The sequence below is a fragment of the Quercus suber genome, unplaced genomic scaffold, assembly GCF_002906115.3.
Source record: "Quercus suber isolate HL8 unplaced genomic scaffold, Cork oak 2.0 scaffold_269, whole genome shotgun sequence".
NCBI classification, from domain to species: domain Eukaryota; kingdom Viridiplantae; phylum Streptophyta; class Magnoliopsida; order Fagales; family Fagaceae; genus Quercus; species Quercus suber.
The window spans coordinates 589,230-611,317 of record NW_027069725.1 but is presented as its reverse complement, the minus strand read 5'-3'; the positions used below and the strand labels follow the sequence as shown (position 1 = coordinate 611,317).

Below are 22,088 nucleotides of genomic sequence, written 5' to 3'. Positions count from 1 at the left end.
CAGATATGGGTTTGGGAGGAGAGGATAGCTTATCAATCCCTCTGAGGTCTATCACTCCCTTTGGGCTGCCTTTGGCAGCTGAGTTGGACTATGATTATGAGGCATTGGAATGTGTAGATACGTTAGATATTTCTAGTTGGGTGAAGAACAGACTTCCTGGTTTTAGTAAGCTGGTGGGGCTTCCTCTGAGTCGACTTGAGAAGTTATGTATTGCTCTATTACAAAAGATTGAGAAGGAGACGGAGGATGCCAAAGTGTTGAACAGGAAAGCTACAATTCCTAGAAAAGCTCTCATTAAAAAGAATAGAGGGAAGAGAGAGTTGAGGAACTTGCAATCTTCGGTTAACTATGATGGCAAGTAGAGTGTAGGTTGCTGAACTATTTCATCAGTTGGGATTTTCATGTCTTTATGAATTTAAAAATTCTTTCTTGGAATGTTAGGGGTTTGAATGATTGTCGGAAACGGTTAGTTGTGAAAAATTTATTGCGTGAGTGGAAGTGTGATGTAATTTGCCTTCAAGAGACCAAGCTATCGGGCTGGACAGACAAATGGTTGGCAGCCTGTGGAGCTGTCCCTTTGTGGATTGGGTGGCTTTAGATGCTATCCAGACGGCGGGTGGGGTTTTGTTGATGTGGGATAGGAGGGTATTGGAGAGGTTGGACTTACTTCTGGGTTCCTTTTTTGTGTTTGTTCTGTGGAAAGGGGTGGGGGATGGCTTTACCTGGGCGTGTTCTGGGGTTTATGGCCCAATTGATAATAATGCGAGGGGACTCATGTGGGACGAGTTGGTTGGTACTCACCAATATTAGAACGTTCCTTGGTGTTGCATTGGGGATTTTAATATTGTTCGTTTCCCAAGTGAACGGTCGGGTAACTCCCGTCTTACTCCGGCTATGGAACTTTTTTCGGAGTTCATTGAGGATCTTAATTTGATTGATTTGCCTTTAGAGGGAGGGAGTTTTACCTGGTCTAGCGGCTCCGATCAGCCTTCGATGTCTAGGATAGACAGAGTGTTGGTGTCTCACGATTGGGAAGAGCAATACCCAGATGTGATCCAGCGGATTTTACCTCGTCCTGTTTCAGATCATTTCCCAATTCTGGTGGAGGTAGGGGGAATGGCGAGGGGGAAAAGTCCGTTTAGGTTTAAAAATATGTGGTTAAAGACGGACGGGTTCATTGATAGAGTTCACTCTTGGTGGAATCGGCATTCTTTCTCTGGTACTCCTAGCTTTGTGTTTGCCAAAAAATTGAAGGCCTTAAAAGAAGATATCATTCAATGGAACCGGTCGGAGTTTGGTCATGTCGAACGCAAAAAGTCTCAATTATTAGAGGCTTTGAAATTGCTTGATGCCAAGGAATGGGAGTTTGGCCTCTCTGATGCAGAGTTATGCGAGAGAATTGTGATGAGATCCGAAGTAGAGAGTCTTCTCTCTTTGGAAGAAATCTCATGGAGACAGAAATCAAGAATGTTATGGATTAAAGAAGGAGATAATAATTCTAAATTCTTCCATAAGATGGCTAATTTCAGTAGAAGGTTTAACCATCTAAGAATTTTGGAGGTGGATGGGGTGGTGTATGAGGAGTCGTCTGAGGTGGCTGCTCAAGTGGTTCAATTTTATAAAAATTTGTATCAGGAGATAGAGGAGTGGAGGCCTTTTGCGGAAGGTTTGGAGTTCGATCAAATAGATGGGTCGGAGAGGTGCTGGCTTGAAAGGAGGTTTGAGAAGGAGGAGATTCTTCTAGCTGTTAATGAGTTGGCTGGGGATAAAGCCCCAGGTCCAGATGGTTTTTCCATGGCCTTCTTTCACCATTGTTGGAGAGTGGTGGAAAGAGATGTTCTAGCAGTTTTTGAGGAGTTCTATCTCCACAGTAAGTTTGAGAAATCTCTGAACGCTACTTTCATAGCCTTAATTCCTAAGAAGAATGATGCTTCCAATATCCGAGATTTCAGGCCTATTAGCTTGGTGGGGAGCTTGTACAAAATCTTGTCTAAGGTTTTGGCAAATCGCTTGAAGACGGTTTTTGACCAACTGATCTCTGAGTCCTAGAATAGTTTTGTGGGAGGTAGACAAATTTTTGACTCAGTTCTCATTGCTAATAAGTGTGTTGATAGCCGTGTTAAGAGTAAGACTCCAGGGGTTATTTGTAAGCTTGATATCGAGAAAGCTTATGATCACGTGAATTGGGAGGCTTTATTAGATCTCTTGAAGAGAATGGGCTTTGGGAAGAAGTGGTGTAGATGGATCCAGACTTGTATTTCAACTGTTCATTTCCCTATTTTGGTTAATGGAACTCCAGCTGACTTCTTTAGGAGCACGAGGGGTTTGAGACAAGGGGACCCGCTATCTCCTATGTTGTTTTTGGTTATTATGGAGGTTTTAAGCAGAATGCTGAAAAGAGTTGAAGGTGCTGGTTTGATCAGGGGTTTTAAGGCAGATGGTAGACGGGGAAGGGGAATGTGTCTCTCATCTTCTGTTTGCAGATGACACTATTCTTTTTTGTGATGCGGAAGAGGAGCAGATCCTTCACATTCGGATGCTTCTCCTTTGTTTTCAGGCTGTGACAGGTTTGAAGGTTAATGTCCTGAAAAGCGAGATGGTTCCAATAGGAGAGGTTAATAATGTGCATGCCTTGGCAGAGATTCTGGGTTGTAGGATTGGGACTTTGCCTACGACCTATCTAGGTATGCCGCTAGGGGCTCCTCATAAGTCTCCCTCTATTTGGAATCCTATTTTGGAGAAAATTAAGCTGAAGCTGGCTGGGTGGAAGAAGCTGTATTTGTCGAAAGGTGGAAGACTGACGTTATTTAAGAGTACGCTATCTAGCCTTCCTACTTATTATTTGTCTCTTTTTACCATTCCATCTCATGTGGCGAATAAGATTGAGAAGATGCAAAGGGACTTCTTGTGGGGGGATTCGAAGGCTCACTTGGTGGGGTGGGATAAGGTGTGTGCTCCTAAGGCGAACGGTGGTCTGGGTGTTAGGAAAATAACCACTTTCAACAAAGCCTTACTAGGAAAATGGTTATGGCGGTTTGGGGTTGGGGAGACTCGTCTCTGGAGGAGGGTTGTAGTTTCGAAGTTTGGGGAAGAGTGGGGGGGTTGGTCTTCTAAGCTGGGTAGGGGTGCCTATGGGTGCGGTTTATGGAGAAGTATTCGAAAAGGTTGGGAGGTGTTTAGTAAATGCATTCAGTTTGAAGTAGGGGTGGGGGATAGAGTGAAGTTTTGGACAGATAGGTGGTGTGGGGACTTACCACTCTATCGATCCTTCCCATTAGTGTATGGGATTGCTTCTAATAGAGAGGCATCGGTGGCCTTGTCTCTCGAAAGGTTGGGGATGGAGGCTCAGAGAAGCTGGAATGTTCGCTTGTTAAGGGATCCTAATGATTGGGAGATGGGTGAGGTGGATGAATTCCTCCGTACCTTGGGTTCTAATTTGCCACGTTCTGAGCTTGGAGACCGTATGAGGTGGATGTTGACAAAGAAGGGGGATTTTGACATCCGCTCTTTCTACAACAAGCTTCGTTGTCCTTTGCCTATTATCTTTCCTTGGAAAGGTATTTGGAAGGTTAAGGCTCCTCCGCGCATCTCTTTCTTTGTTTGGACTGCAACTTGGGAGAAGATTCTTACAGGAGACATTCTAAGGCGTAGAGGAGTGGCTTTTGTTGACCGGTGCATTATGTGTCATAGTAATGGGGAGACGGTGAATCATCTACTTCTTCATTGTGAAAAAGCTTATCTGCTGTGGAGCTTGGTTTTTAGAACTTTTGGGATCTCTTGGGTTCCGCCAAGATCAGTTGTAGATACGCTTTTTAGTTGGTGGAATTGGTTTGGAAAGCATTCTTCTAGCATTTGGAATTTAGCTCCTTTGTGCCTTATGTGGTGTATCTGGAGGGAGCGGAATTGGAGAACTTTTGAGGATACGGACAAATCCGATGATCAGTTGCTCGCTTTCTTTAGTTGTTCTCTTTTTTATTGGACTAGGGCTTGGGGAATCACCTCTAGTGACTCTCTCCCTTTGTTCCTTAATTCTCTGCTCTGTACTTAGTTCTTATGTTGGCTTTTGTTTGTTTTGTTGTTTTTTCTTGTTGTTTGTTTCCTTCTTTGTACTCCTTGCTCTACCTTTTGTTTTTCATGAGGTAGCTCTTTGAATATACATCTTTTTACTTATCAAAAAAATATTTGTACCCAAAAAAAAAAAAAAAAAAACCCCACAAAACTGTAGCATTTTTTTGGGACATGTAATTGTGTGTTAAGAAAGAAAAATATACTTAGGTACAAAGGCAATGTCCCATGGAACAAAAAATAACACCAGCAAAAGCTCTCAAGTTTGTATGGGAGATTAAATCAAAGAGTAGAGTCTTAGCACCAACTATAGGAAGAAGAAGAAAAAATTCTAGGCAAGTGTTGAATATATTGGGTTTATGTTAATTTTTTTTTTTTTTTTTGATAAGTAATAAGATATATTGATACCAAAAAGGAAGCACCCTCATACACAGGGAGTGAACAAGGGGATAGCAAATCAAATACAAAAATTGCAAGAATCTAGGAAGTCAATAAAAGAAGGGTATGATTGGTTTTGCAAAGCAAACAACCAATCCAATAAAGTTCTAAAAAAGAAAAGCTTAAGGTCCGGAATAGATCTCTCAATATCTTCAAAACAATGGCTATTTCTCTCCCTCCAAAGACACCACATTAAGCCATGAGGAACGATGGACAATAAAACCATTTCGATGACAACCAAAGCTGCCTTGCCAACACCCTAACAGCCCCAAAACAGTATGCGGCATAACCCAAGATACTCCAAATAAACCCAAAACCATAGACCATAGATCCGTAGCAACAGGACAGTGATGGAAGAGATGGTCAATCGATTCACCATTACTCTTGCACATGTAGCGCCAATCCAAAATCCACACCTTCATTTTTTGTAAGTTATCAATCGTCAAGCAATTCCCTAAGGCAACAGTCCATACAAAGAAAGCTACTGTAGAGGGAATCTTTTGCTTCCAAATACTTCTCCAAGGAAAACCAAAGATAGTAGGACCAACTAAAATTCTATAATAATCTTTCACCAAGCACCCCTTATATTTGCTAGGAATCCAACATATCTTATCCTCACTAAACCCCCTTATTGAAGAACCATATATGATTTCCATGAAGCTTGACAAAGCCTCTAATTCCCGAACATGCACACTCTTAAAGAAGCTCACATCCCAAAAAAGGACTCCATTGGGGATTTCATAAGCTCAGCCACGCTAGCCTCCTTATACCTACAGAATCTGAATAGGTCCGGGTAGCTAATTGCAAGAGGTGACTCTCCACACCAACGGTCTTGCCAAAACTTCACCCTAGACCCAACACCAATATCATACCGAATATGGCATGAGAAAGAAGGCCAACCTTAACTGATACTCTTCCATAAACCAACACCGTAAGGACCATTAATAGATCTGGTACACCAGCCCCCCCCCCCCCCCCACACACGTCCATATTTCATCTCTATCACTTGTCTCCAAAGGGCATCCTTCTCAATCCCAAATCTCCTTAACCACTTCCCAAGTAGAGCTATATTGAAAAAACTTATCTTCCTAATCCCTAATCCACTCAAAGAAATAGGAGCACATACAGTAGCCCATTTAACCAAATGAATTTTAGTTACATCACTGAGACTGCCCCATAAGAAATTCCGCTAAAGCTTCTCAATTCGGTTAGCCACACTAGTAGGTATTGGAAATAGAGATATAAAGTAAGTGGGTAAATTTGAAAGGGTGCTTTTGAATTCCGCCTCTCTCACCGCCAAATTGTGATGGTGATTCGAGGCTAGAGAGCTGAGAGAGGTGGAGAGACCGAGAGAGAGCTTAGGGTTTTTTTCTGAAAAAATTTCGGGTCCAAAAGAGGTATATTTATATGAACCCAAACCCGACCTGACATTGACCCCAAACCGAAAACAATCTGATCTTCAAACCCAAAACCCGACCCGAATATTCTTAGACCCTCCCAAACCCCATGGGTCGGGTTGGGTCAGTCGGGTGGGTGGGTGGGTCCCTCAGCCCTACAAGACTCTACTTTGCATAAATGGTATAATCTAAGATTAAAATAACAGCCTAACAACTATTTTTTTGCCAATCTTCAGGTACCATATACCACGGTCATGGCTACAAGCATCAGATAATTTGCTTGTCATCTTTGAAGAAACTGGAGGGAATCCATTTGATGTATCAATCAAGTTACGATCTGCCCACATCATTTGTGGTCAAGTATCAGAGTCTCACTATCCACCTCTCTGGAAGTGGTCCCAATCAGATTTTAATGCAAGTATACTAATTAATGATACAACACCAGAACTTCATTTGCGGTGTGATGATGAGCATGTAATTGCCTCAATAAAATTTGCTAGCTATGGAACTCCTCAAGGTAGCTGTCAAAAGTTTTCTAAAGGAAATTGCCATGCTCCCAGTTCATTCTCTGTAGTCTCTGAGGTATTTTTTAATTTTATGCTTGACAAGTAGTTCTTTGGTTATTACGATTGAAATGCATGTCTTATAGTTTGAATTTATCCTGCTCTGTTCTCACTTATGAGGGATAGTTCACTAAAATCAGTCTCTGAAATCCTTTAGTTTCATGTTTAAGCATGGGAGTTTGGGAACAGTTGCTCTTACTTTCAATAAGTGATTGACTAGTGTAAAATACATGCTTGCTTAAAGAGCTTTATTCAATGTGTCTATTATTTTCATTTGGTGATCAACAAACATGCTCACAAGCACACAAAAAAGCTGGTAATAGATCTTAACCCATTGTTCATAGAATTTTTTCTTGGAGCCTTTTTGATATTGTTAGTTCCTAGAATTGATTGGTCAAGAAAAGACTGATTGGCCCTTGTGAAAGAATCTTTGGGCTTGGAGATTATTGGCATTTATATTCTAAAATCATTGTGATTGCCAAGATTCATCATGGCCCACATCACTGTGCTGCCTAAATGGCATTTCACTATGTGCTGGGTAAAGTAATGGCTGTTCCCCTTGCTCTGATGTGGCTTCTGATTGGTGATGAGTGGCTATTGCAGTGATTGCAATGGACTATAGCTTAGGTGAAGAGGTGGTCTGCCGTTGGACAGCACAAAGGGTGAATTGACGGATTTAGATTGCTGGGATTTACCTAGTAGCAGCTTTGTTGGATTTGGAACGACTAAGCATCACTTCTTAAACCCCAAATGCATGTGTGAATAATGTGACAGCAGCTGCCCAGATGGGAAAAAATAAAAGCTGTAGTTGTTCTATCACACACCACAGCCAATAATAGTCCTACAAGTTTGCTCCTTATTTTGTGATGCCTCTAGGGAACAGCTACTGTCCATAAGGTTGGTGTTGTCTTGTTTTTCAAGCTTTTACGGGTTTGAAGGTCAATGTGGGGAAAAGTGAGATTGTCCCTGTTGGAGAGGTGAATAATCTAGATTCACTGGCTAATATTCTTCAATGTAGAGTGGGCAGTTTGCCTATGAAATATTTGGGGATGCCGTTGGGGACTTCTTTTAAGACAACTTCGATTTGAAATCCTATTTTGGAGAAAATGGAGAAGATGCTATCTGGGTGGAAGCGTCTCTATTTATCCAAGAGTGGTAGGCTCATATTACTCAAGAGTACTCTCTCAAGCCTCCCAACATACTTTTTATCTATTTTTACTATTCCTAAATCTGTGGCTGCTAGATTGGAAAGTAATTAAGTATTCAGAGGAACTTTCTTTGGGGGTATTTTGAGGGGAGTTTCAAATATCCTTTGGTGGCTTGGGAAAAGGTGTATTTACCCGTTGAGATGGGTGGTTGGGGATAAGAAGTGTGGTGTCATTAATCAAGCTTTATTAGGGAAATGGTTGCGGAGATATAGGCATGAAGATTCCCATCTTTGGCCGCGAGTTATCTCCACAACATATGGTGAGGGTCAAGGGGGTGGTGTACTAAAGTGTGCAGGAGGACTCGTGGGTGTGGCCTATGGAGAAGCATTAATGAAGGGTGGGAGAGCTTCTCTAAGCATCTGTCTTTTGTAATGGGTGAAGGTACTCGTATCCGCTTTTGGCATAATAGGTGGATTGGTGATAATACTCTAAAAGATGTTTATCCTAAGCTCTATGTGTGCTCAGCGGTCAAGGATGCTTGTATCTTTGAGGTTCTGTGGATTCCAAAAGGGGGTACGGTTAGAGTATGGGATTTAAGGTTTTATAAAGCTTTTGAGGATTGGGAGCTAGCTGCATCTTATTCCCTATTCCAGCTTATCCAAACTCATATTCCTTGGGGTGATAGGAGTGATACTCTTTGTTGGCAATTAAAAGGTGATGGTAAGTTTGACACCCGATCTTATTACCATGCGATTCGGGGTGCTTCGAATTCTCTGTTTCCTTAGAAGGGTGTTTGGAAATCAAAGATTCCTAGGCGAGTGGCGTTCTTTTGTGGATAGCTGCACATGGTCGGATCCTTACTTTGGACAATCTAATGCTTAGGGGTCGCCCGTCGGCTTCTTGGTGTTGTATGTGTGTTGTGATGGGGACTCAATAGACCACCTTCTTCTTCACTGTCTTGTATCTCATTTCCTATGGACTTTTATGCTTTAGGCCTTTGGTATTCCTTGGGTTATGCCAAGATCAGTGGCGGGTTTGTTATCTTGTTGGCATCAATGGCTTGGGAAACATAATTCAAACATTTGGGGTGCTTAATGTGAATTGTATGGTTGGAACGAAATCATTGTTCTTTTGAGGATAATGAGAAGACGTTGGATGAGTTAAAGGTTTTATGCCAACATGGTCTTTTGGAGTGGTCTCGTTGTTGGGGTTTTACGAATTGTTCTTCTCTCTCTGAGTTTATCTTCCCTTAGCTTTGTTTCCTGATTTCTCGTTTTGTTGTTCTGTTTGTTCTATTATTTCTTGTTGTTGATCATCATGAACAACTTTTACTTTTCCTTTTTTCTCATTAATAATATTTTTCTGATTACCTATAAAAAAAAATAAAAAAAATAAAAAAAAAGATCGGTAAAAGAAATGAAAAGCGTGGGCTCAATAAGTAATCCCTGGCCTTGACTAGCTGGATCAAGTTGTTGGAGATGTAAGGACCCTTGGCATATTTAGTATGTGCCAAATTAATGCTTGGGTATTAAAAGTAGCTTTGGGATGCCGTTTATGTCTTTAATGGTTGTTGCTGCCATGGCCCTCCGCCATCTCTCCTCAGCTTGAGAGGGACATGACCTATGAGTTAAAAAGCATGGAATCTTTCATAAAAATCATGACAAGCTTTTTTGTGTTCTCATCTGTGATCCACGTCCAATTTGAAATTAAAAATTTTAGGACCACAACTTGTTCCACACACTTTGCCACAACTCTTCCATGTGAATCTTTGAGTGGTGAAGAAAAAATAGTAAGTCCATGTGAAAGTGATAGGCAGTCAGTCATAGTTTGCCACATAGGATAGTTGTTGCTAGTTGTCGCGAGGTGTGTAAAATATTTTATGGTCCTAGAATTATTCATTTGAAAGTGGATATCACTTCCATTTTAGAAGATACTTTTGTGATCTACATTGCAATTTGAAAGTGGATATCCCTGTCTTTTTAGAAGATACTTTTGGGCTCCTTATGCCTTTACTACTAAGTTTAAACTAATGGCCTGTTTGGATGTTTAAAAAAGGAGGGGGAGTAAAGTAGAGGGAGAGAGAGTAATCTAATTACTTTGTTTGGAAGTTTTTTAAGGAAGGAGGGGGAGGGTTTTGGAGGGGTTTGGAGGGGTTTCAACTCCCTCTAGCCCCCTATTTTTAATTCCCCCAAATTGGAGAGATTTGGAGGGAGAGTAGAATACATAAACTATTAACCAAGTAAATTACCTAATTTACCCTTATTATATTAACAAAATTACACAAGGGGAAGGGCTAATTACTCCCTTCCCTCTTACTAATTTTAAAAACATCCAAACAATGTGGAGGTGAATCATTTTCCTCTACTCTCCTCCCCACTACTCCCCTCCCCTCTACTCCCCTCTACTCTCCTCCCTCTCTAAACTTCCAAACAAGCCATAAATAAATAAACTCAATAGAACTAAAATAAGACCAGATGGACCATTAGTACAGCCTGTGTAGAAATTGGAAAATTATAAAACTGCACCTTACACTTGAAAATAAATAAAAAGTTAAGAAATCCTACCATAACTATTTAATTCCCAATAACACAATAAAATAAAACTTATAATCTACTAGCAATCATATCAAGCTCCCAAGTATTATACATGTACCAAATGAATGCATGGGTCAAGAGCTTTGTACCTTAGTGGTATAGCATCCTTTATTAGAACCATGGTTCTAATTTTTCCTCCCTCCTCCCCTATTATTGTAAGTATTGAATTATTATAAAATAAGTATTAGAATTAGTTTTGGAACACCTTTTGTATGTCTTTAATAATTGCTGCCTTGGTCCTCCAACATATTGATCTACGTATCTAGCCTAGCTGTGGGTTGCACTAGTGTACTTGTTAACTTTGTAATGTTCTTGCGCCTTTTGATCCTTTCGGTTGTTGTTGCTGTTATTATTATTGTTACTATTATCATTTAAAGCTCCCGTTTAACAGTTTCTTCTATTTATAGGCTTGCTTGGGAAGAAATAGCTGTTACATTGGAATTTCAAACACGGTATTTGGGAGTGATCCATGCCGGGGCATTGTTAAGACTTTGGCTGTTGAGGCAAGATGCGTGTCATCATCAAACAATGTTGGTGCCTTGCAGCTTTGAAGTAACTAGAAGCGGCAACAATGAATGAGTTATTAAGAATCTCGTGAGGCATAACCATATGCATGTCCATTAATCTGATTCTCTTATTTTGGGGCTCCTATATATGTTGAGAACAAGCCTTATCCAATGACCTGTGTGTACAGAAAATAAGAAGCATTACTTTTCATCTTTCTATCTTTACCAATATATAAGTCTATTATTTGGGTGTATTTAATTTATATTATTCCTTTTTGAGATGGTCCATATTCTTTAAAATTATGATATAGTGCCCTATGTTTTTTTTTTTTTTTTTCCCCTTCTTTGTACAGCTAAAATTTTAGTTTAAAATAAGTTATTCAAATTCCTCATTCTCTTAAAAGAGATTATCATGATAATCAAAATTCATAACCAAATTACATTTGATATTAATCAAATAATTGATAGGCACATTCAAATGCATAACCAAGAAGGTGTTTTGATAAATATATAAATTCTCACTCTCAAAATAATTAAGTATTAACTCAAACAAAAATCAAACCAAAGTCATAGGAGAGATAGAGACAACTTCTGATGGAGAACTTAAATACACAAAACCAAAATGTATTAACTCAAAATAGAGTTATTAAACACAATGATTCATCAATTTAAAGTAAAGTTGCACGAGGGGATTGACGGGTCTCTAAAAATTGGCAACCATTAGGCCATAAGAGGATCTTTGGGTCTTTGAAGATTGGCCACCATTAGGCCATGAGAGGATCTTCAAATCTTTGAGGATTGGCAATCTAGGCCACGAGAGGTCTGTGTTCCTTTAAGATTGGCACCCATTAGGTCACGAGATGCCAAATTTCAAAGATAAAATACAGTTACATGTTCCATATAGTTTTGCTATGTTATGCAATAGAATTAGTATGCTTTTCTTCGGAATAGTTTAAGGAACATGTTATGTTTATATATAATGGAATCAAGCTATATGTTCAGAATTCATTAGTAAATAATACACCTTATAGTTTACTAGAATTATGTTCACAAGTACAGTATTATATGTTCCAAAAGTTCATGAAATCCTTTAGTGTGAACTGTTTATAAGCTAGCCATATCCACGAGAAAATATTTTTTTTATCATGCATACCATTAAATGTTCATGTCATGCCTCCCTCATTTAAGCAATTTAAGTACTCAGTTTTGTAGGATGTTCTTTAATGCAGCTAAGAGTCTTAAGCATGGAGAAGCAGTAATTTATAAATGGAGCTAGTCGTAGATAGTTTGATGTATGTAAGATTGAAGGATTGTAAATATATAGATAATCATAAATTTGAACGAAGATGGGCTTGATGAAAACATATAATTTTAATAAATACTAAAAATTTACTTACTTGCAATGAGTGACAATGGCTCCTTCGAAATTTTTTTTTTTCCATTTAGCTTTATTTTTATAATATTCTAATTGTCTAGTTTGCAAATTATTCAGCAAACTAGCATCTCGAGGGTCTAGTTTGCAAATTATTCAGCAAACTAGCATCTCGAGGGTTTAAAACTCGAATTTCAAGATAGAAATCGAGTTTTTAAAACTCGAGTTGTAAGTTGTGGGACCGGATGTGGAAAAGAATCCACATGGAACTCGAGTTCCACTGTTTACACTAAAATTGTCTTTTAGAACACTAGCTCAATGCAAAGTGTCATAAACTAAAATTGTGTCTTGAAAACATGATTTATAAGCAAAATTATGAAGAAAAGAATCGAGTTTTGAAGGATGAGCACATTAAAGGTGCAAAGTTTTGCACAAATTTGAAGTTATTTTATACTAAAATTGTGTTTCCAAAACATAATTTCAAAGCAAATATGTTTATATCAAAATCATATTTCCAGAACATAAATTTAGCATAAAATAACTGAAAACTACAATCATAGTTTTCAAAAACAATTTAAGTTAACTAATAAAATTGTGTTTTCAAAGCCCCATCAGCTCTTGACAGGTCAGCAATATTTTTTTGTTAAATTGTGTATTCTCTCAAATAATTCTAGGGACACCCAATTGTACATTCAATTTCACAACTTGCTAACTTGTTTCACTGCGAGTGGTGAACACTTTCGACCCACTATTGATTATATGGACGCACCTAGTTTCATTGACCATTCACAATCGCACAAGTCTACTGTGAAACAACTAATAGTTAAGCAGTAAACCACCTAATACCAATCACAAAAATATCGGTCACAGAAAATCACGGTCAAAAATTATAACTGAATTCCCAAAAAAATTTCCTTCTGGACCAGTGACATTTTACATATATTTCAACTCAGAAAGTATCTCTAGAAGCTTTCACTTGAGATATCTGACCTTCTTTGTACCATCTAAAATTCTTTGGCTCATCTCTGGATGTTTGAACTTCAACAGTTTCCCAAGCTTTAAAGCAGCTTCAGGGAAGCAACCTTCCCCAATACAGGACTCCGAACGAAGAGCAAAAAGAACTTCATTGACTTCTTCCTCAAGCTGAAGGCAAAAGAGATGGCTAAAGACCTAATAATAAACATTAACAGTTACAAATTAGAATTAATGCCATATTTCAGAGGCCGGTCTACACAAATACCACCAGGCATCATATAACATGGATAATCTAATACGGCAACAGACAAAGTCTGATAAATAACTTTGGCATAAAAATTCCAGAATGCATTCTAGCCAATTTAAAAGTTCAAGCAAGCAAGCATGAACATATAGAATGTATGTACACATGGAAATATAGTTATTAAGACGATAGTTCAAAAGAGCAAATTCATTATAAATAACCCTTCATTATCTTACACAAAAAATTCCACAGGCCATTGTGCAAACATTCATTCCATTCTAAACTGATTGTTATGAAAGCAAGGATCCCATTGTAGTCATAAGATTATCTGTTAATCAACCATGGCCCCAATATAATATAATATAATATATATCTCATGCTACAGCCCCCCATCCCATCATATCTCAAAGTAGGGCTATAAAACCAGTCGAGCTGCTCATAAACAGCTCAATTTCAGCTTATCAAAATGCTCATTTGGGCACATTCATTTACTAAATTAACCATGCTTGAGCTCAAGTATGAAGTTTGACTGAATGAACCAAACAAGCTCAGCCTTGAGATATTCATTAACACGATTATTCTACGATTAATATATTGAAACTTTGAAAAATAAATGCCAAAAAATGTTTTTTGTTTCGCATTTTATAAAAAATACCACTCTAGAAGTGTAAATGAATCAATTTGTAACTTTTACAACAGTTTTGCAGCTAATATGCATTTACAAGAGATATTAATATAAGTTCCTTAAGTAAAAATATATCAAGTGAATTTATGTGACCGACTCAACAAAATTCATGAACAAGCTTGAGCTCAATGGGAGATTAATGAGCCAGGCTTGAACATAAAAATCAAGCTCATTCTACAGCTCAAGATCAACTTGAACATGTTAACAAGTAATAAAACTAAGCTTCAACACCTTAGTACTCGACTAGTTTACAGCCCTAATCCATAGCCCTGAAATCCTGGGTCTACCCCTAGTGAAAGTCTTTCTTAAATGAGTAATAAAAGACATATTCTCCAATCTCACCGCTTTCATCCTTGAAACAACCATGTCTTTAATGGCCGAGGAACGTGAGACCAAATTAATGACAAAGAGACCTTGCTCAGAAAGGGAATCTTTCACAATCTGAAGGAAAGACTCTTCCACAAAATCTGCAGCAGGGCAGGTCAGTCCAGAGCTGTACGAACAAACAATAATCAATAAATATAATTAATTAATTAAATTACTAAACCTCACATCATTAAAAAAAAAAAAATGCATTTTCTCAACAATGATACGTTCAGTTACAACATGTATTTAGTACATTTACCTAGAGTCTGATGAGTCCACATCAATAATCACTATGTCAACCTTCGTAGTCCCTCTGCCTTCTGCATGATATGCCATACAATTTTCATTTGGTGGGTAATTTGAAGTGCAGGAAGTATCCCCATTTCCATGAAAAGCAGATACTTCATTAGCTTCTACAGAATTTGCAATCTCTCTAACATACTGGATCCCATCAGCAATATGCACCTGAAATGTCAAACAAATATTTAAAGAGACAAATAAAGTATAAACACAAAAGAATATAAGATAGAAAGGATGCCAAAAGTAGAGATACACGGTCACTTTTTACTACATACTAATTAAAACTCTACATGAGTTAGCTAGACCTCTATCCAGTCTCTCCCAAATCGAATGCCTATCCCTGAAATGATTTTGCCATGTAAATTGAGAACCTAAATAGCCCAAGTCCATGAATCCACATGTATCAATAGCAACCCTAAAGATTTGCATTTGAGCATGATCTCTATTACTACCTCCTTTCTTCTCTGTACTTCTAGCAATTTCATTAAAGTCACCAGCACACAACCAAGGTAGATTGAAACGACTTCTAAGTTGGCAAAGAATGTCCCAAGATTCGTGTCTTTTCTGCGCGTTACGCTCCCCATAAAAACCAGTGAATCTCCATGCACTCTCAGTCCCCTTCCCAACAATTGAGTCTGTGATTTTTGGAGGAAGTTTCAATCGATACGTTGACTGAATTTTTCCAATACATCACAAGACCCCCTCCTTTGTGAATTCTTGGAACTAAGAGCATGCCATCAAAGAGAAGATTCGTTTTATTTCCTTTAGCCTTGCTTCATCTACCCATGTTTTAGCTATAAACACAATGAAGTTATTTTTTTGCTCAGACTAAATCACCAAGATCCTTCCCTATAGGTTCCCAAGCCCACAACAGTTCCAAACTAAAAAACTCATTGATCATGGCGGGGCTGTTTAACAGCCTCCACCATTGCGTTGGATGTCTCTTCGTCACCTTTCAAAACCTGCAATTTCTTGCAAGGTAAATCCAAGTGTTCTTCCTCCCTCAACCTACTACTTCTTTTACCCGAGCTATGAACCTGCATGATTAATTCTTTCCCATGTTTTCCCCTCACTAAGCCCCCATTTGGAAAGAGGGAATGGAACGGAATAGAAATGAATGAAAAAAATAATTTTAGAATATTCTTCTCTTCCCTTGTTTGGGAGTTTTAATGGAGGGAATGAAAAATTCATTTCCTTGTTTGAAAGTTTAAGTGAAAGGGAATGGAATGAATAGGAAGGAACACTCATTCCATTCTATTCCCTTAAAACCTCAAATTTTCATTCCCTCCGAAATTGGAAGGAAAGGGAGAGAATAGAATTAGATTTAATGAATTTTTTATTGAAACTTCCAAAAATACCCCTATATACTTAATCCTTTATTTAAAACAAGAGTCTAATAGTAATATTGTCATAAAATGATTTCATTTCATTCTCTCTATGTTACTCTCAAACAAGATTACTTACATTCCATTCATTTTCATTCTTTTCCATTTATTTATTTTAAAACATCCAATCAAGGTTACTTAATTCTATTTCGTTCCATTCTTTTTCATTCCTTTCCCTTACTTAAATACATTTCATTTCATTCCATTCCTCTTCATTCCCTTATGATCATTCCATTATAAACTCCCAAACGAAGCCTAAGCGTTTCCTTGATCTCAGATTAGACGAGTTATCCACATCGCTTGATTTCACCAATTCAGCCAAGATTTCAGCTTTAGATACCAGTGGGATATGCATAGCTGGAATATTAGAGTAATCCTCTCCCATAATAATGGTATTATTTTCAAGAAGAGAGGAAATAGAAGAATTCAAGGTTGACCCACCTTTATTGGAAATATCCTCCTTGTCAAATTTAGTCAAACTTTTTTCTATCTCTTGAAGTACATTTTCAAAAGATTTCTGGGAATTATGGGAAGCTAAAATTTCAGAATCTGGGGTTACCATAATATTGGGATTAAAATTATTTGAAACGGGGGGATTTACAGAGATATGCTCCACCAAATCTGAAATTTCCTTAACCATCAAATTATTTGAAATTCCTCGATCAACTTGAGTAACTCCTCCAGAAACGGTGGTTCAAGAGGTGGTTGATGGAGGAAACTCTTTAGCCGCGGACACAGTGAAAACTTCGTCTTCCTCCTCTTCAAAACCCTAGACTGAAACCAGTCTTCTTGACTGGTTTAAACAATGGAGCATGAAGCCATCTTCCATACTCTTGAGTATCTATGGCCAGCATGCCTTTACCAGTAATCCATTTTCCAGTCTTTATCATCATGAGAAATTAATCCACACCAATAACGAAAGTCTAGAATTTTCTCATACTTAAAAGGACACCGAGCCCTCATTATCTTCTCCCAAAAGAACTCGATGACCTCTACAGAGTTGTCTCGATATATCAATGTTGACTCCAATCCTCATGAAATCATAGCTCATTAAATCCTCCTTAAACTGGGAATGTATAGCAGTGCCCACAATATTCCCAAGATTTTCAGCCGTCTCTTCATTCAGTTTGTTCACTGGTAAGTCATGTATTTGTAACCAGAAAGGAGCATGAGAAAACCGCAGACCATGGATAGCTCTTCCACTTTAATACCTCTGAAACCAAACTAGGTGCTTGTCAAATCTCCATGGTTCATTCATTAGAACTCATTTTGCATCATTATCTGTCTCAAAAACAAAAATGATCACATGGTTCCCGACATCTTGTGCTTTCCATAAAGGCTTAAAAGTTTGGCCAGTGGCCTTGATGTTGAGCACTTGTTTAGTCAGGAATTTTGCTGCAAAGGCAAACTTTGACCTATTATTGTCTTTGGTGAGGTTGACATGAGGAACCTCTTTTTCTGTGAGAGAGAAACGATTCCAATCATTGAGAAAAGAATCCATAGAAGACGAAGAACAGACAGAAAAGGTTTCCCCACCCCAAAAAGAAAGCCCCACAAGAAGTACATACTCATACCAAATATACAACTATGCTTTTTCAGTTATGAAAAAATGTTATTAGAAACATAGAGCCAAACACAACTTTGCATTATGAGTACTTTAAAAACACATGTTTTCACAACACTTTTTAAAATTTAAACCACAGTTTTTGCATCATTTTGGAAAATTTTGTTTGAAATCACATACCCAACAGGCCCTAATTTTGTGATGTCTCATTTTACTCTATGGTCTTTTGTTTACTCACCTACCCCTAGATTGGCAAACTCCTTTACCCATAATTTTGCTGCTTGTGCAGTTTGTAACTCAGCCCTAGGGTCCATCTCCATCTCTTCCAGCTTGGATTTTCACCCAGCAAGTTTGAGATAGTTAGTCATTGGAGCTTTTTGTGTACTGTTGTTGTTTGTCTTCTTTAAAAGGTCATTATTCAGCCAAAAAACACTAGGTACATGTAACTATATAATGCAAACAATAAACAAGGTGCATCTAACTATATAATGCAAACAAGAAACAAGGTACATGGTCCCTAAGGTCCAAATGAAAATTGTAATGCTAACTAATTTCTTTGAAAGAAATGGAAAAACTTAGGTATAGTTCCTTGGGTGCAGTATATTAGGTTCCCCAATAAAATTCAAACACAATTATATTGACCAATGAAGAACAAACAATATTATCTTTTCCATTAACAATTAAATTCAAAAACAAAGACCAACCTTAAGGAACTATACCTAAGTTTTCCCCTTAAGAAAAGGAGCCAATAAGAAATAACACACTATTACCACAACGTACAGATCCATAGTCCCAACACAAAATATATCAACATAACTGGGCATTAAAAATCTCATGAGCTTCACACTACTTGACATTGAGTGCTTCCCCAACCAAACCATTCAGCTTGATAAAACAGCGTTAGTATTTACAGCAACTGCCATTTTTGAAACCCAAAGAATTACAAAGTGTATCTTTTGAAGCATGATAATCCCCTATTATATATTCAAGAGAACATGAGAGAAATTCTGGAAAGCATGGACACAGCAGTTGGGCTGCTGTGCCCGTGTCCGACACGGCGGAGACACAGGACACGCATTGGACACAGTGGCATGTGTGTCCCAGCCCTTTTTTTTTTTTTTTTATTAAAAAAAAAAAAATGAAGGACACGGCCATGTGAGAGGAAAAAAAAGGCAACATGACTCAGGTACACTGAATGTTTACTTGACTAATTCTCGATCCATACCCTATTTTGAATTGAGTAAATCTCAAGAACTTGGTCCACCCATTCCTGATATGCATCCACAAACTCACTCAATATACTGGGATCTATAGATATCAGAACACCATCCACCACAAGACACCCTATATTTGTAATCATTTCTCTTCCTCCAAAGAACACCATCCACCCCAAGACACCCTATATACCATCACAACCACTTCTCAGGTAGTACTCAATTGAAAAAACAACTTCTTCTTTTTATAGGTAAGAAAGAAGTTGGTTTTTGATTGAATACCAACTTCTTCCTAATCCTAAACCTCCTGAAGAAAAAGGATTACAGATCACATTCCAATTTACAAGATGGGATTCTTGCTCCTCACTCATATCACAATATTTGCCACACCAACTGGCAAAGGAAACAGGGATAGGTAATAAGTTGGAAGCAAGAATGCAAACTTTTAACAAGAGTTTATATTGCTCCCATTGAAAACATGAGAAATTGGTTACTGGCTGAAAACTGGGTAAGAACCCTCTGCTTTGAAGGAGGGGATTATTATATCAAGGATTAAAAGGAATCGGAGTCCAAGAAAGCAATAAAGGTATCAAATATGGGAAAATAAAATAAAAAAATAAAAAAGCTTGAGAGGAGAATGTATATACTTGTGAATCATGATATACAATCAAAGACTGAAAGATGGAAGAACTTCTTCCAGTTAGTCATCATCTTAGACATGTTTCTTTACTATCAAGCTGAAATCGTATGACTTTTTCTTTTTTGATAAAAAGTGATGTTGTATGTAGGGACAAACATCAGGACTTTTTTTATGAACAATAAAAACAGAAGGAAATATTTTGCATTTAAAAAAAATAAAAAGAAGATAACAAGAGTATAATAAACTACCTTCAAACCTTTATCTTCAGTAAAACCAAAGTAGTCCCTTGCAAGATTGAGAATCACAGGATCTAACTCCACCATCTGTAAATATGATAGTCTTCAATTAGTCCAACTAAGTGACAACTAAATCATATCCTTTCTATTTTTGGAGGAGGAGGAGGAGGATATTTGCAAGCTTAAAATTACCTCAATATGTAAAAAGCGTATACATTCATGAAGGAACATAGGAAGCAAGCCAGCTCCAAGTCCTATAATAAGTGTTTTAACCTGAGAAAGATAACTTTGTAAATTACAAAAACAAAACAAAGCAACCTCAATATCTAGAAAAGGGCAAAAGTGAAAAAGAACAATATACGTATGAGATGGATTTAAGTTAGAGTTACAACTTTTTTACACTGTAGAATTCTAAAAAATCTAACAATTTTAAAATACTACCGTCCATATATCATTAAATATTTATTACTTTCCAACTCACCTAATTAATAACACCATTTTTTCTCTCTTATTTATTAGATTCACAACAATCTTAACATTTAGAATTTACAGAGAATAAAAAAACTGCAAAATGTACAAGCATGGGTCAATAAGGAAATCTTTTTGATAACCAAACGCTCCTTCGTTCCTATGAATATTGCTTTGATAAGTTGTTTTGATTACCAAGTGATAATAAAAGGAAAGAAAATAACGTAAAATCTCGTTCTTACCGTATAGAAAACCATAAGAAAAGACATGCCTAAGTTAAAGATAAGAAAGGAAAAATATTTCATAGATAAGACCATTAAGAACATTTGATCAAACTAATACCATCTAAACTGTAAAACCTATAATCAATTTTCCATGTTTAACCTTTGTTGGGAAAAAAAAAATCCATGTTTATATAGATACAAAGAGAGAGAGAGGAGAAGCAAATCAAGTGGCTTACTCTTACTTTCTTTTTAAAACCTATAATCAATTTTCATTTTATGTTTTGAATTTTTGTTTTTATTGAAATAAATAAAATCATAGTGGTGATTCTGGTGAAGGCAGAAGTGAGGATTATTTCCCCAGTTAATTGGCGTTGAGCATCTTTGACACTGGTTCTACCCAAAGGTCCCAAATTGGTGACCAATCACCACTATGATGGTTTATCATTTCTTTTTTGTTTTTGATAGGTTAATCACCACTATGATGNCACGGCCATGTGAGAGGAAAAAAAAGGCAGGAGTACAGAAAACGAGTATAGGTGAGAAAGAATAATGAATGTTTAGGAGAGAAGTGAGATAGAAATTTAGATATGAAATACAATGAGTAGGTGAGAACTAAATTGCTCTCACGTGGGTGGGCTTGGGGAATGGGAAAGTAGTTAAGGAAAAGGAAACTTCAGGGAAGTTTACTTATTTACAATTACCCAAAAAGGTTGGTTTTATTTTTAAAATAAAACATAAATGATTGTTTTTTAATAACCATCTACTCACTTTATTTGATATTTATTTTAAAACAATTATATAATAGTACTAATAATATTAGTAATTTTTGAAAATAAATAATATTTTTGTTATAAAACAAATTTTGTAGGCTTTGAAAATATATATATATATATATAATTATTTAATTAATTAATATATGTATCCCTGCTGTACCTGTGTCTTAATTTTTCAAAAATTGCCATGTTGCTGTACCATATCTGAACTCATACCCACACCCATATCCATGCAGGTGGTTCCTAGGAGAAATTCTACCCCAAAAATAATAAATAAATAAAATAAAATTTAACTGTGGTCTTAACATTAAACCAACTGCTTCCTTATATATCCAAGCCACTAGTAAACCCATAAATAGACACTGTCTGCTCAAGAATCATACGTTTTACACTAGGAGCTCTAAATACCACACAAAACACTGGAATCACCTTCCTAATATCAATTCCCTAATGTTTACTGAACCTTACTTTCCAACACTCCAAGAGACCGATTGCAGTATGCAGCAGCACCCAACTATTCCCAAACAAACAGAACACTAAGCTCTATAGTTCATGAGCAAAGATACAATGCAGAAGTAAATGATCCACTGATTGCCCATCCACCTTACACATACTACATCAGTCCACAATCTTTATACCCCTTCTATGCAAGTTATCCAGTGAAAGGGTCGTACCAATAACCACTGTACATACAAAAAAAGCCACCCTTGCTGGAACTTTTACCCTCCCAATGCTTTGCCAAGTTCTTTGGTGCCTCCATTTCAAAGCTTTATAATAAGTTTAACTTGGAAACCCTGACTTATTGATGAAAACCAAATCATCTTGTCATCTTTCAAGGGATCAATGCACACAGCAAAAAGGTACTCTAAGCATGTAGTCATAAGCTCTAATTCCCAACTAGAATAGGGTTCCAATGAAAGTGGTCAGCCCA

At 37.4% G+C, this 22,088-nt stretch overlaps 1 protein-coding gene across 2 annotated transcripts in view; it reads right to left on the bottom strand.

The window, feature by feature from the left end:
• Positions 1 to 12,675: 12,675 nt before the first annotated feature.
• The window catches only part of LOC112028421 (uncharacterized), a 28,135-nt gene continuing 18,722 nt past the window's right edge, over positions 12,676 to 22,088 (bottom strand). For both annotated transcript variants that reach the window (XM_065781506.1, XM_024061107.2), the window contains 5 exons: positions 19,885 to 19,965; positions 19,705 to 19,779; positions 14,613 to 14,818; positions 14,330 to 14,480; positions 12,676 to 13,253 (listed from right to left, as the gene is read on the bottom strand). In XM_065781506.1, coding sequence (XP_065637578.1) covers positions 13,056 to 13,253; positions 14,330 to 14,480; positions 14,613 to 14,818; positions 19,705 to 19,779; positions 19,885 to 19,965 — 711 coding nt within the window. In that variant the 3' untranslated portion in view covers positions 12,676 to 13,055. The remainder of the gene's footprint in view (positions 13,254 to 14,329; positions 14,481 to 14,612; positions 14,819 to 19,704; positions 19,780 to 19,884; positions 19,966 to 22,088) is intronic.